Source organism: Cynoglossus semilaevis, chromosome 1 (genome assembly GCF_000523025.1).
Source record: "Cynoglossus semilaevis isolate Cse_v1.0 chromosome 1, Cse_v1.0, whole genome shotgun sequence".
Taxonomy (NCBI): Eukaryota; Metazoa; Chordata; class Actinopteri; order Pleuronectiformes; family Cynoglossidae; genus Cynoglossus; species Cynoglossus semilaevis.
In genome coordinates this window covers 27,171,070-27,186,163 of record NC_024307.1, presented here as the reverse complement: position 1 = coordinate 27,186,163, position 15,094 = coordinate 27,171,070, and the positions used below count along the sequence as shown (strand labels likewise).

General features: G+C 40.8%; 3 protein-coding genes across 6 annotated transcripts; 1 reads left to right on the top strand and 2 right to left on the bottom strand.

Annotated features, from left to right (window-relative positions):
- Window positions 1–332: 332 nt before the first annotated feature.
- mettl3 (methyltransferase like 3) lies at window positions 333–6,182 on the bottom strand. 2 transcript variants are annotated; one of them, XR_522492.3, is made up of 11 exons: window positions 6,047–6,182; window positions 5,524–5,714; window positions 4,579–5,031; window positions 4,317–4,492; window positions 3,611–3,824; window positions 3,141–3,328; window positions 2,650–2,688; window positions 2,154–2,262; window positions 1,316–1,494; window positions 707–1,227; window positions 333–600 (listed from the first exon to the last, which is right to left on the bottom strand). XR_522492.3 is itself a non-coding variant. In XM_008323009.3 (10 exons), exons 1-10 carry the CDS (start codon window positions 6,147–6,149, stop codon window positions 1,113–1,115), a joined length of 1,767 nt encoding a protein of 588 aa, XP_008321231.1. In that variant the 5' UTR covers window positions 6,150–6,182; the 3' UTR covers window positions 333–1,112. The 2 variants fall into 2 exon arrangements, 1 of the variants encoding a protein (XP_008321231.1); XM_008323009.3 differs by having other exon boundaries at window positions 333–1,227.
- ttc5 (tetratricopeptide repeat domain 5) lies at window positions 6,064–10,323 on the top strand. Of its 2 annotated transcripts, XM_025057177.1 has the most exons (10): window positions 6,064–6,190; window positions 6,631–6,742; window positions 7,279–7,411; window positions 7,491–7,702; window positions 7,849–7,999; window positions 8,109–8,200; window positions 8,282–8,485; window positions 9,118–9,332; window positions 9,421–9,565; window positions 9,645–10,323. In XM_025057177.1, exons 2-10 carry the CDS (start codon window positions 6,683–6,685, stop codon window positions 9,762–9,764), a joined length of 1,332 nt encoding a protein of 443 aa, XP_024912945.1. In that variant the 5' UTR covers window positions 6,064–6,190; window positions 6,631–6,682; the 3' UTR covers window positions 9,765–10,323. The 2 variants fall into 2 exon arrangements, with proteins under 2 accessions (XP_024912945.1, XP_016892318.1); XM_017036829.2 differs by lacking the exon at window positions 6,064–6,190 and having other exon boundaries at window positions 6,529–6,742.
- A 7-nt stretch (window positions 10,324–10,330) lies between these two features.
- On the bottom strand, window positions 10,331–13,501 carry ccnb1ip1 (cyclin B1 interacting protein 1). Of its 2 annotated transcripts, none has more exons than XM_008323027.3 (5): window positions 13,264–13,501; window positions 12,358–12,662; window positions 12,128–12,274; window positions 11,415–11,580; window positions 10,331–10,712 (listed from the first exon to the last, which is right to left on the bottom strand). In XM_008323027.3, exons 2-5 carry the CDS (start codon window positions 12,652–12,654, stop codon window positions 10,549–10,551), a joined length of 774 nt encoding a protein of 257 aa, XP_008321249.1. In that variant the 5' UTR covers window positions 12,655–12,662; window positions 13,264–13,501; the 3' UTR covers window positions 10,331–10,548. The 2 variants fall into 2 exon arrangements, with proteins under 2 accessions (XP_008321249.1, XP_016892323.1); XM_017036834.2 differs by lacking the exon at window positions 13,264–13,501 and adding an exon at window positions 13,200–13,229.
- Between the last annotated feature and the right edge of the window lie 1,593 nt (window positions 13,502–15,094).

Here is a 15,094-nt window from a genome sequence, read left to right as displayed (position 1 = left end):
ATTAACACACTATGACATAAACACGCTGAGACACAAATATATGTTCTATAGTTTCCCTCCATGCTGTGGGTTTTCACGGACCGACTTGTCGACTTGTAACATTGTAGTATACAGTGCATGTATATTGACAGTTATATTTCCCACTTACCTGACAGGAAGTCTGCACAGAAGGATGTCTTGTTCTGGTGAAAACCAGGTGAGAGTAAAGATGGCGGCTCCTGTTCCTGAATGTAAAACACAGCGATTACAAAAAGCAAACTATGGTACCAGATAATGTTCATTATTCTCTGAGAAGAGGAAAGTCAGTGTAGACAAAAACTAAACAGACCAAGTTTGTTGTGATGAGCATTTATTAGGTCAAATAGATGTGTTGTAGTTTCTGTTAAGTTAATTAATCACCGCCCCTGCTTCAGAGCTGACCCACAACTATAGTCTACCTGACTGTGACTGTTGGCTGGACACAATAAACACCCTCAGGTGTGAAGACCATCTGGGAGCAACTCAGTTCAAACATCGCCCTGAAGTGTCTGACACCTCAAAAGGGCTGAACTCTACAGAGGTGTCTGCTGAAGTCGGCTTCACTCTGGTAGGGATCAGGATCTATGAAGGGATTATAGCTATGATGTCATCAATGTCATGTTTGTATAATGAGCAGTGCCTTTCAGGCAGCAAACCAACTTCAACAGAGGAGTGAGTCCAACTTTACCTTCATGTAGCTGGGAATTGACTGTCAATTTTTAAATATCAGTCATGTTAATCTATTAACTTATGAGACGAGTGGCAGAAAAAGACAGAAGGTCAGAGTTCAGTGAGTGGAGACAGAGAGCTCAGGTTCTCAGACTGGAGACAGGTAATGGACTCCAAGGTTCCGTCTCTGGCTGTTCCACACAGATCACTCCACCCTGTGAGGTGGGTGAAAACACATGTCATCTTCAGATGATTGATCTTCACTCTGTACTGTAACAGTATTTGATATCAATTAAAAGTTGCATTTGTTTTGCAACAGTCCATTTATTGCCGTGTAGGGGGTGGGAGGGGTGATTAAAAAAAATTCCAGAGGAATGACTGGTTCAGTGTTAAAAAAAAAAAAAACATGTTCAGAAGAGTGGTCATCACTGCATGGTCTTAGGTTTGGAGATGACTCCGTCTGGATAGCGCTTCTTAAAGCGGGCCACAACCTCAGGGTCCAGGAGATGGATCCCATCCAGCTGGTTTCCAAGAGTGACCCTGAAAGCACACAGTTTCATGGATTGATTCGATACATATTCTAGGTTGGCTGTGAGCTACACAGAAAAGAAGACAGCGACAGTATTACCAGTTGGGTTGGACGTTGTGCGGTCGACCGAACAGCTCAATCTTCCTGGTGCCCGGTGATAGTCTCTCAATCATTCCGTAAATTTCATCTGGTTTGTGACTGGTGGAGCGAACCTCTGCCACGATGACATCACAGTCCAGACCTCGGTTGAATCCCTGAGGGTTTCCCTTCACTCCCACCTGAGGACAGATGAGACAACATTGACCTCCTGACTCTAAACACACTGTTCACTCACTTTCAAGTAAGCTAACATTTAGCTGTTAGACGATATTTTTTAATGTATTTTCAGCTAACTCTTACTTTTATATCCACCTTACGAGAACTGGCTCTATCTGACACTGGGGATCGAAACTGATCCAATACACGGGAATGGAAACTGTTGAAAATAGTGATGTGTCACTCAAAAAAAAAAAAACGGCTAATCTAATCTTCAGCTGACAGTTGCTCCTGATCAGGCTAATCCATGCAGGCAGGAGCATGACTTTACTTTGATGGGCACTATCATACCATTATATGAAAGAAGGAAGGCGGGGCAACGTAGTCTACAGTAGTACAGACACAGGAGACTGATTTAAACATGCCTTTGGGAAAAAGTAAAATGAGAGATAAATTAAAGAAACAGCATCTCACTACAACATATCACAAACATGGCCCGTTTTTGGACTGATTTAAGCCGTTGTGTCGTAGCTGCTATTCCAAGGATGACATCGCTTCTTTTAACAAACGTTTCGCTCGACATTGTGTATGTTTGAACTTCCAAACTTTAGCACATTTCTAAGCTAATCTTTAGTCATGTTTCGGCACAATAGTGGCTAACACTCTCAGCTGGTGACCATACCAGACAGTGCTCCTTCCCATGGTTGAGCCAATGTCCAGTTCTCCCGGTGCGAATGATTCTTTGGAGCTGGTTTGTTTTCACCCAGATGATTTCATCAACGCGCTCGTAGCTGCGAGACAAACAAAAGACAGGAAAGATAATCTTGAGAGAAAAAAAACATGAACAAAGATTGATTCATAATAAATGTACCAACACTAGAGGGCAGCAACCTTATTGAAACTGAGAGCTACTTCAAGGGCACTTAGTAATTAGCTACTTGTTTAATACAGACTTTCTGAACACCGTAATAATAATCAGTTCTGAGACATATAACAGTAGACACTCTTCTTATTATCGTCATTGCACCCTTTTAAATATCACTGCAAGTGGAACTGATTCAAAAAGCACAGTAACAGTACAATTTTTCACCAGGGCTACTAGGTGACCCCGGGCACCACATTGGTGACCCCTGACCTATACTCAGTACCTGCAGAGTAAATAAAGCTGAAAAACTCACCCCCAAAGACTGAGGCACTCTCTGCCCAGCTCCATGGCTCTGTAGAAAAAACAGAACAAACTTTCTGGGTTGGTAAACACACGCACAACAAACTATTCTACAGGAGTGGGTTAATGGAGACTCCTGGTGGAGAACAGTTGAAATACAATCAGCATTTCGAAAATGGATTGGCTAATAATGCCCTGGGGCTTTTATTCTTCAGGAACAAAAAGAAAAATAAATCAGTGTGAAAAACTTATAAAACTTCTCAAACACAAAGTGGAACTGTTTCTGGACTTTTTGTAATGTTAGTGCTGAAATAGAACAGGGCAAAAAGAAAGCAAGAAAAAACAAACAAAAAAAAACCCAAAGGTGGACTAAAGTCATTAAATAGTAAAGGCAACAAGATCTTCACAACAAAAAGAGAGAGAAAACAAGAAACAACAAATGGAAGAAAAAAGGAGAACAAGAAAGAAAAAGCAAAAAAAAAAAAAAGGTGGAGGTTTCTTTACCTGCCTGTGACCCACAGGAAGAGGAAACCATCGTCCTGCAGGATGGGAATGTTGAGTTTTCTCATCTCGTCATCTGTCAGCGTCCCGTACGGCAGCTCCATGTGAATGTCCCACGGAGGGTCGGCCATCACCACTGCAAACTTCCCCAGGATGGAAACGTCCAGGTAGCGGATGTCACAGCAGATCCACTGGAGAGATCGGAGGAATGAGACAAAAACTGAGGAAAATGGTGGAATTCTGCAGAAACTGCTGTTGAAAAGATTTCCACAATAGATCATTTTTAGCTGAAAGACACGTTACAAAAGCTAATAGTTAGCCTAAAGAAACACTAAAGGTTAGCCAAAGATATAAAAGTTATGCTAGAATTGCCTTGCTAGGCAAACATTTTGCCAAGAAAAGCAATTAGCTTGAAGTTATTCCAAATAGCTAAAATTAATGATGATGGTTGTTAAAAGGTATTAAAAGTCTACCTGTGAAGGAAAGAGTTTTCCCACGTTGCTGTCTGTGTCCCCAGCGTGAAGCCCCAGTTCTGTGGTGCCCGCCTGGGGTCCCAGTAGGCCGCCTTCTGCCTCTGGGGGACTGTCGATCTCGTAGTGGACGTATTTACATGTGTCCATGTGGAAACAGGTGTTGAGGAAGGAGCAGTCGCCCAGGCTCTCGTCTGTGTGCTTGTTGATGATGCGTCTGCAGGAGGAGAGTGAAAACATTGTCACTCACTAAAGACAGTCTTTTATTATTTACTTAAAAAAAACTTTAATTTGTAAAAATAGAGTTAAAAAGACAGCTTTCAACTAAACTATAGCTTACACGGTTGAATTTTAGCCAAAGGATAGCAAAAGTTAGACCAGAAAAAGCTTTAGGTATAACACAAAAGTAGCTAAAAATAACTCTGATAACAAAGTTAGCTCAAGGATAACTAAAAGTTAGCAATAAGAAAAAAAGCAAAGTCAGTGCTAAAATCCAGCTTATCGATTACACAGTGTTAGTCCAAACATACCACTGCTAGACCAAACGGCAACAAACTGCTAAAAGATGAAACTTTAATTAAACCATTAATACTTAAATAGAATTAGCTTCATGATAAATAAAGTCAGACCAGTGATACCAAAATCAAAAAAGTGAAATAAAACATATGTTCAAAATTTTCTGATCAACATGTGCAGGTTTGTGTCAAACCGGAAGTGTAACTTGGTGCAGGGCTGGGGCGTGTCCCCCGAGCGAACACACTCTTCCTTGGTCCCGTGATCACAGAACTCTTGGACCTGAGCCCGACCGCGAGACCGGAACTTCTCCACGATGGACTGCTCTTTGGCTGTGCTGGCGTTGAGCAGCTCCAGAATCTCTCTGCTCACCTGACAGATAAATGACACTTGTGTCAAACCTGGGAGAAAAATGTCAGAGCTCAGAAAGACCTTGATCAACTTCAACCTTCTGTCACCTTCTTGCTCTGCTGCTCTTTTGTGGACTGTTGGTTCAGAAGGCTTTCGATTTCCATGTCCACATGAGACGACTGGTTTTTATTACTCCTTCCCTTCTTCTCCGCCCCGCTCCCACATGCTGAAGGTCCTGCCATCTGTGAGGAGGAGGCTGGAGTGATGGAGGTGGCGGAGGAGTGTGGTGGAGAAGCTGAGCGCTGTATGGAGGGTGAGAATCCACCAGGTCGTGGGTTGTTGGTTTGGTCTTCAGCCTTTCTCTTGACTCCTGAGCGCTGGGCTCCAGCCCCTGATGCAGACCCGATCATCGGCCATAATTTAGTGTGATCCACAGCCGTGACAACTGTGGAGGGGGAGGAGGAGGAGCCGGAGGTGGATTCTCTGACCTCGATGAGCTCCTGGGCTGAGAACTTGAGCAGGAGGCTCTGGATGCAGCTGTGACTTACAGCAGATTCAGACTGTGAGAGAAATGGAATCAAACGTTTACATAAATACAACAAATGACACAAATTTAACACAAAAAGGCACAAACTAAATTTCAGAGAAGTTGATACACTTCCTAAAACAAAGAGGAAATGACAGATGAAGGCAGAAAATCCAGGCAAATTGTATATGTGACAAAAAAAGAACATGACAAAATAAACAAAGAGGGTTCTTAATTAGGAGAAAATGATTAAAAGTTAAAAAGTTTAAAAGATTAAAAGTCTAGCAATGGTAAAAGGTAAAAAATGACAGTACATTCAGTTGAATGTATACTTTTCAAAAATAGTATAATGTTTGTAAGTAAGTAACTTTCTTTGTCCATCAGTCTAATAAATAAGTTTGAGGTGAAAACTACAGATTTTACTACAAAACTACAGATTTTTTTTCTACATTCATGTTGATAAGTGAAGTAACTCTTCTGTCGGTGGGTGATGTCAAAGAGTTAGACACAGAAATCAAAGACTCACCGTGGTGAGTTCGTTGGTGATGGTGAGAGAATCTGCAGGCAGAGAAAGACTCAGGTCAGACAGGTATCCCAGCAGCCTCTTCTCCAGCTCTGGATCAGGGGGCTTCGCCGTCTCCTCCTGAGATGTGGACGGAGTTGACGGTGCTGGGCTGTCGCTCCTGGCTGTGGAAGCGTCTGTGCTGCCACTTCCATCTGAATGGTGACAAAAACAAACTCCGGAAATTAGAAAAAATAAGTTGTGATCACAAGGGTTTTTTTTAAATTAAATTTCAAATAAAGATATTTAAAAACCAAAGCGCAACAACGATAAATAAAACTAATAAACTTTAATGTGTGAACATTTTGTTCGTTGTTCTTTTTGCTGATTTTGTAAACACTACAACTACGAGACACGTGGGCTTTGGGAACATATCAGGACATTCGCCTCCCTTTATTAAACTTTATAAAATCTATAATTCCTTCAAAATGAGGAAGGATACTAGAGAGTGTGGTTGTGTTTGGTCGCACGGCTGCTTTGTGTCTACCTGAAGAATGCTGTGCCGGGTCCTTCCGCCGCCGCTGCAGCCTTTCCCGTAGAGAGTGCAGCTGCTTCTTGTGCGCCTGAATGTTGCTCCATGTGTCCGACATGACATTCGAGTTGAGGATTAACCCAAAATACACGAATCCCGGTACGAATTCAAAAGGTTCGCGGCACAAACAGGCGCTATTCGTTTCCCACCGGAAGACACTAATGTGAGGCGCCAGTGTCGGGCCAGTCGCAGGCTTTAAACGTTGAAAGGTTCCCACGTATAATAATCAAAGGGATAAAGCAAATGTGTTTCGTAAAAATATAAAAAATATAAAACCCGTTCTATAGGGATTTGCTGCATTTGGCCTGACAGAAAAAGTATCCAATAACCACTCTCCTTGCCATTTTATTCAGCTTTCCTGTTGGCCTTAGTTTTGCGACGGACAGCTCCAACTTCCTGTGTAACTGAAATTTAAAGCCCCGTTACTTATGCGTGAAAACAAGGCATTAGCAATTTAACAGATACATTACTGTTTCCCCATTGCAATTTTCTATCAGAACCATGTATTTAATGCTTGGTATTTAACTCTGTGAACTTAGTTCTTCTGCCGCTGAAAGACTGAATCTATTGTTGCTAAAAACCAAGGAAAAGATGGCGGAAGAGAAGAGCAGCGAGCGGCTCACTGAGAAAAACGAACTGCAGATAATGAAGGCAAGACTTGTCACTTTTTGAATACAATTGATATTTTTAGTTAGCTAAACCTGTTCGTTATGTTTGGACAAAATTTAAGATGTTTTTGCTCCCTGCACATTTGGCTGTTAATGATTTTAAATATGTAGACAGCTATCCAGAATGTGGGTTACTCCTCCACTTTATTGTTCCAGGGGAAGAGCAGCTTTGGTTCAACGTTGTAGCTCAGGTTTTGGATATTAAACAAGAGCTCCAGGTGACCTGGCTTCATGTGGCCCATCACTGGAACGGAACAATTATGAACATGCGAGCGGTGATGTAAAGTTGTTGGTTATCATATGGCTCTGACCGAACCAACATCACACTGAGAAATAACAGGTGGATTAGTTTTAGATAACAGTGAGAAGAAGAAGAATGTCTGGAACTTTCTCCCATCTAGGATCTTACAATGTTTCGCATCTTTTTGGTGCCTTTTTTTTTTAGCAGAAGTCAGAAACTGTGTCATTAATGTGATCCATTAAAAGTTGTCTCCACCACTGCACTCCATCTCTTTACAGGAGCTGGTGGATGAACTGTACCAGTTCAGAGATTTTTATTTTGACACTCGCGGTCTAGAGGACGCTGCCCTGAAGCAAAACGATGTCTTGCAGGAGATGGAGAAGACGCTGATGAGGCTGCAGGAGAATGAAGGTGATTGTAAAAGTTTTTCCGAATTTCAGACATGTTCATTTCTATCCTGACCCTCATTGTTTCTCACATTTTCGCTCAGATTGTTACAAAGACAACGCAGACTTCCTGCTGCAGAAAGCCAGGTGTCTTAATGTCTCTGCAGACTACAGTGCCATGGCAGAGGAGTCTCTCTCCCGGGCTCTGAAGCTGGACCCCAGGCTATACGAAGCGTGGAATATTTTGGGGGAGCAGTACTGGAAAAAAGAAGACCTGGTCAAGGCTAAGAACTACTTTGAGGGAGCACTGCAGAAGGTAGAGCAATCAGACAGGTGACATCTTTCTGGATGAACACACCTGTTGTAATTCTTTAAAGGCATAGAGTCAACATGATACTGGAAACATTCCTAAGAGGTTCAACATGGACTGATCTACGTGTGCATGGTCTCCTGCCTCTGCAGAGCAAAAACAAAGTGTCTCTCCGTAGCCTGTCCATGCTGTTGAGGCAGCTGCCGGTGGCCGACTCCAACACCTATGGCAAAATGGTGCTGGAGAGTGTGGACTTGGCCCGACAAGCTGTGCAGTTGGATGTCACTGATGGGACGTCCTGGTGTGAGTAGGGTTTTCACCTTCTGAAATAATTCAAACGAAAGTTTTTTAAGGATCACAGGATGTTAACCAGCTACTGAAACAATAAAATGCTAATGTGCTCTATCGACAGTTGTCCTGGGAAATGCCTACGTGTCCATGTTTTTTTCCTGTGGACAGAACCCACAGTTGTGTCAACAAGCTCTTAGTGCCTACGCACAGTCTGTAAGAACATGCACATGCAAAAAAACATTTCAAACCGTTTTCTGTCAATTGTGACATCATTTGGATTCTCTACCTTTAAAGGAAAAGGTGGACAGAGCTGCTGCTTTCTACCCGGAGCTGCACTTCAACAGGGCCACATTGTTCCAGTATGAGGAGATGTTTGGGTCGGCGTTGGAGGGTTACAGCCGAGCGGCGGCACTGGAGCCCAGCATGGGGGATCCTCCTGTGAGGGAGAAGCAGCTGCTGGAGTATCTGGAGAAAGTCACAGACCTCATTCAGAACAAGGTTAATTGATGTGTGACTTGTAACCACAAGGTGGCAGCAAAGCCCCGTTTTACCCCACAATATTGGTATGGTCATTTAGTTGCACAATTTATCCAAAACAGAAAACATTTCAATCATAGATGCTTTTGAGAACAATAAAGGTCACGTTACAGTCCAGTAGAAAACAATCAACAGTGTAAAACCTATTCAAAACAAGCATCCAGTCTTTTTTGTAGCCTGGCTGGTCCTTTAATTAAACTCATGAAAACTTAAACAACTCAGCATTAGCCTTAAGCCAGCCCTAAAGTAACTTTTTTCTAAGATGTTCTGACTAAAAGAGGAAAACACCTCAAACCCATCTTTATAATAGCATAAAAATAGTTTAGCTATTAGTTAATGACTAACAATATTTGATAAAAAGGTGCCCTGACAATAATGAAAAATGCTCCTATGACAGCTATGGATAAACTTCATGTCCCAACCTGATGGATGGTCAAAGCTTTTTTCCCATTCTGGTGGTGCCCTGGCAATAATGAAAAATGCTCCTATGACACCTATGGATAAACTTCTTCAGTTAAACTTCATGTCCCAACCTGATGTATGGTCAAAGCTTTTTTCCCATTCTGGTTCTGTCACTTTGTTTTTCTTCTCAGGGCAAGGTGAAAGCTCGGCGGTTGAGGAACATGCTCTCCAACCTCAACACTTCCGCCCTAGGCCCTTGCTCCTCCCCTCAGTTTCGTTCTCCTGCCGGCCGTGTTGGCAGCCTTGAGCCTCGGACCCTGTCTTCGCTCTCGCATGGACACAATGCCGGTGTGGCCGCCCTGGGGAAGGTGGTGTTCAGTCTGGCCTGTGATGGTCGCATGGCCTTGTGAGTGCATCAGATTTCCTCTTCAAACCTCCTATGCTTCTCTGTCTGTTGCAACAGAATTCTGAAATCCTAGGTTTTTTCTCATCAGTACATTTGGAATGGTGGACCAAGAGGAGACGTGTATAGTGGTTATGGTCTACAACACCGCAGACAGCTGGGGCGTCCTGATAGGAGACAGTGTAGCCATCCCAGAACCTCAGGTCAAGCGACAAAATATAACCCACAAAGACAAGGTAGGTGTTTCAGGCTTGTTGTTAAAATAAAATATTCATTTTGTTTGATCGACTTGGACTCAAAGCCTCTCTCTGCTAGGTGTTTGACTTCAGGAGTATCAGAGTGGACTCTCCTCTGCTGCTGATTGTCAACGGGAAGAAACAGAACGTCCAAAGTCAGATCGCTGCCTCTGTCAGCTACAAGCCTCGGTGTGAATGAGGCTAGGAAAACAATAAGACTTTTAATTATGGGAACCTGAAATTCCAATGTTTGTCTCTTTGTTGTTGTTTTGTTGTATATATAGTTATCATACTGCATTGTCTTAAGAAAGATGGCATGTTTATATTTATAAAAAACATTTTTTTGGTATGTTCTCGCTGTTGGGGGGCATGGATATGTTTTTGTAAGTCAATTTTTTTTATACTGTCAACAAATGTTCATTTTGACTTTTTGTAGCTTGTAAAAACATTCAAAGCTGCACTTCAAAACCCCATCACAAAATATTAGACAACTGAGACTAAATGTCAGGTTTACTTAGAAGAATGTTGTTCTAGATCTTTTGCTAAATTATTTAAAAGGATTTTGTTCAAATTAACCTCATAGACAATGACACCAAACGGGGCAGCTGACAGCTGATCACGCCTTTGCCACCTGGAGGTAAAAACAAAGATTTTCCAAATGGAGCAGTTAGACTGTAGCATTGAACTATAACTGTCCCTTTAGGTTCTGACTGTTTGCCAAGGAAATCATTAAATTATGATGAACGGAACAGAAAACTTAGACTATTTGTGTATCTTGGATTTCAATTTATTTTGACTGAACTTTTATCTTTCTTAACAAGACTAAAACATTTGCTGCATAGCATTGACGTGTTAATAAGTTAAGTTAAATTAATAACAGTAAAGCAACTTGTATAACTGGTTCTAAATAAATGACAATGGAACCATATTAACTGAACGCATAAAGGTGGTTTAGACAAAAGTGAAAATAGAACCACTTCTCCTTATGGCTTCTTCAAGAAAGGTTGAACATTCTCTTTGACAGGAGAGTTGAGCTGGAAGAAGGGCTTGGCTCCATCAGGCTGCATGGGGGAGAAGAAGCAAGAGTCTCCGTCAGTGAACAGGAACTGGGGGCTTCTCGGGGGGGTCGTCACCTTTGGAGCCGTCCCTAGGTGACACAGGGGGATGATGGATGTCTCTCTTTGTTAACTCAGTCAAAATCACTGACATAGACAATCAGCACTAAACTAAAACTGTCAAGACTTTTCAACAGAAAGCCAAAATATGAGCATGAAAAAAAAAACTGCATACATTTGATCCCAATGCTGTTTTAGAACTCAATAAATCAATGCAGAATAAACCATATCTAATGGGTTTAAACCCAAGCCTATCAAATTGGACAGACAATAGAAACTACATTTAATAAACTAAAAGTTAGCTTTATATAATAGCAAAGTGAAAGCCAAATGTTATCCAAAGTAAGCCAAGAAATACACTTAAAGAGTTGTTAGCTCTAACGTGTTAGCTGACTGACCCACAATGAAGTGAACAAACTGCCAACAACACGGGGCAAAAACAGTCAAAAAAGGGCTAAAGATGACAAGTTCCAGATCAGATCGTAGAATGTGATAAAAGTAAGCTAAAACATATCTGTTAACTTGGTGGTAAGCTAAGATGACTCAAATATAGCACTGGAATAAATACACTTACAAAACAGGCAAACTATTTCCAAAAGCCAGATATTAGCTATCAGATGACAAAACATGAGGCCACGAAGACTAAGTTAGCCCAAAGGACAGCCTAAACGTAAAGACCACATTTTTCAAGCTGACATAAAACTCTTGTCAGTAAAGGTTCTACATTTTCCTACCAGTGTTGAATTCTGGACGTAGTGTTTGTGGCTGTGACTCTCTCTTCACCACCATGTTCCGCAGCCTCAGAGAGTCATAGAGACCCTGGAGTTTCTGGTACTGCCTGTTTCTCTCCATCAGCTTCTCAGACACTTCGCTGTATTTCCTCTTATACTCCTCCATCACCTGATGAAAATCATTTTCATTTTGGTTGAAGCACAATTTCAAAATCAAGCCCCTAATACATATAATATTTTTTGTTTTAACTGTGATGTTGATCTGATTCCTTACCATCTCCAACTGGTCTCACTTAAGTTATACTGGAGAGTACTTAAGTTTTTCTCAAAATATTCTTGGATCTCAGAAGACTCTTATTGTACCACTACCTCTGCCTGAATTTGGAGAGGTCATTCTATTTGTTATATGCCTCAAATTTCAATCACTTCAATCACAAGCAACATCTAAATGACCCAGTAGTTTTTCAGTCTTTTTTAGTCTTTCCAGTTATTGTAGGCTATATAGAAATATGTTTTACATTTTAGAAATATTTTTTTCGTCTGTAATACGTGGGTCTTTTTGAACATTTTGCTTAAACTTCTTATAATATATAACAATTTGATTACTTACTTACAACTTACTTAGGACTTTTCCCCTTTTTAGTCAGTTTCAACATTTTAAAACAAATCTTTACAAAATCACAGGCCTTTCTTGTTTGACTGCAGATCTAATTTACCTTTTTTAGTGAAGAGATTTCTCCTCTCATGGCACTGAGCTCCAATTTTCTGCACTGGTTCTGCTGGTTCAATACCTTTTCCATCTGCTTCAGCTGTGCCTCAGCCCGTGAAATACTGTACTCCTGGTACATGCGCTCCTGGTTGACCTTTACACGGGAGATGCAGGTTATTTATGAAGAAGGATGGCATAGAAGGAAGACATATAATAGAGACAATAAAGACATTATACCTGATAGCTCCAGAAGGCCAGAGCACGAGCACTGATGTCCAGGACTATGTCTGGTCGTAAACCTGCCAGCACCATGGCTTTGTACTCATCAGAGGGCGACAGCTCTGTCCTCACGATGTCCAGTTTCCCAGAGAGGGCAGAGGAGCATGCCGGGCAGATGACAGGAGATCGGCTGAACTCACCTGACCCGTGCCGATCACAGAAAACGTGTGAGCAGGCTGTGACCCAAGCGAAGCCACACAACTTGGAGCGGCACTTTGGGAAGTTGCACAGGAGTGTATCATCGCACAGAGACATGAGTGTGACTGCAGTGAAAGATGGAAAAAAGTCTTGTAATTAACAGAGATTTAGCTGTCTTGAATCAACTCTCTGTGAAGGACACCGACACTGAGGTTCAGAAAATTATGGGTTGTGATGTGGACTTGGCCTTATCACGTTCATTAATTTTGATGGAAATTTATGAAAACAAAGCAAACACCAAAGAACTTTGAGTTTAATGAAATACAATTAATGTTAACAACAGAGAATGTTTAAAAATCAGTTTACTTAACAGTTAAAATGTACTTGTTCATTATAGGTCATTACTTTAATCAATTACCCAATAAAATTAATATTGCGGACGATAAGTTGGTGTACCCGCATTCATTTAAAACAATTAACAAATTATCGCATGAAAATGACTACATTTAATGTCTTAAATGTTGCTTTTGACAGGCTAGATGCTGGCCGTAGCATTAGCATAGCAGCGTAGCCGAGCAATAGCGTGAGGCAGGCAAAACCTGACGTCAGGGCAGTTTTCATCCGCAACGTTATATTAACGCTTAAAAGAAAAATATAATTACATTTTTTTAAGTGGACAGTTATAATAAACAGTTTTTTTAGACGACTACAATCGAATCAACCTACCTATTTAGGTAAACGTATCCGTTACCAGGTACTGTTGCTAACAGGTGAAGCCAATTAAACGACGTCTTGTGATTGGCTAACGGCAATGACGAACGCGTATAACCGTTATTTGATTACGGGACCAGTTATTACAGTTAGCATTGATCTGAATATATTAATTTTACATTTGTACAGAATAACTTAATGGTTAAACCTAAAAAGGTGTTGCTTGAAAGACTTTGACTATCAAAACGCTAATTTATAAGTGTCGTCAGTGACGTTGTGACATGTAATTTCTAATAACTTGAAAGTGATGTAATAAAGGCATTCATTAGGAAGACAGACGTCACTGTTATTTTTACCTGAAATTGTAAGTTTGAATATAAACACTTCTATACGTTCTGGCCCCAAACGTTCTATGCTAAATCTGTCTATTTGTGTTTGCTTATTATTATTATTATTATTATTATTATTATTATTATCTTTTCTTCTATCTTGGACTTACAAAATACTTTTTAAAAAAATGAATGCAAAATATGAGGTTTTTGTCATCCATTCATCATCCCCCGTCTTCATAAAGATTTATTAGATGGATGATTTATCTCATCTCATCGCAGAGAAGGAAAATGATTACAAAATGCAAAAGGTCAAACCATATAAACACCCAAGTAATTACAATGTTAAAAATAATGTTATGTAAGCTAAATAATGTGACATTTCAATTAAAAATGTAGTTCTGTTTCTAAACAAAGGAAAATGAAGGAAAATAAAAATAAAGCAGCCACAAAAAAACTGCTGATTCTTCGTTCTTGACTTTTGTTTTACATCAGATTTAGATTATTTTGTACTATTTTGTTTTATTTGAGTACTATACATAAGTAAAGTTTCTTTCAATAAACACTTACACCCAGACTAATTCAGTGACAGTTTCCCAATGTCTTTCTGTGTCATACCACTCCTGTGTCACTTGGACAATCACACAGACCTGTAGCTCTTAAGGAACATGTGGTCTTTGCTTTTGTTTTTCAATCTCCAGTCTCTAAGTTGATATATGTCTAATGTGAGACACCAACCTAAAAATGACCCTCCGCCTTCTCCTCCTCCCCCTTCTCCTCCTCCCACCTTTTTTCTCTTTCTCTGCCTCTCTCTCTTTTATCCATTTCTCCACGTGGTACAGGAGTAAAGGCAGGGGGTGAAAGAGGGGCATTGTGCTGTGCAGCAGTGGATCCGGGGGTTCATAGTGAGAGAGGGGGAGATGCTCACTCAACTGTGTCCAGCAGGCCATTGTCAAAGATTCCCATCTATTCTCTGCCTTTTAAATAGAGCTCCAGTGTAAGATGCTTTTTTTAATGTGGGTGGGGTAAAAGGGTGGGTGAATGGGAGCAAGGGTGGGGTTTATAATACACTTGGTGATAACGCATGAAATACATGCATGTGTGGGCCCCCACTCATTGCACAGTTGTTGTTAATTGGCCCTATATAGAAATCAAAGAGCACCGTGGCCCGTTGTGAAGACTCAGGATTTAGCCAAACAGACCTGTGGGGGTGGGAGGTCAGGACAGGCCTCTGTAACTGATGGCTTTATGCATCAGCAATAAAAATTATTTACATAACAGTAACCCCTGACCCCGGAAAAGTTGGTACACTTAATCCTACAAATGTAATAAAAACAAAAATCTGGGTTTTGAAAAAAAAGCAATGAATGGACAAATAATATATTTTTGAATCCTTGTTTATTTGTTCAGAAATATGGGGACAGGAGGCAAACATCTGCTTTGGAAATTGTATTTTAAAAAGCGAGTGTTTGTTAAACATCTTTACTAAATTTAGTAAGGTTGGTTATGAGACCTGA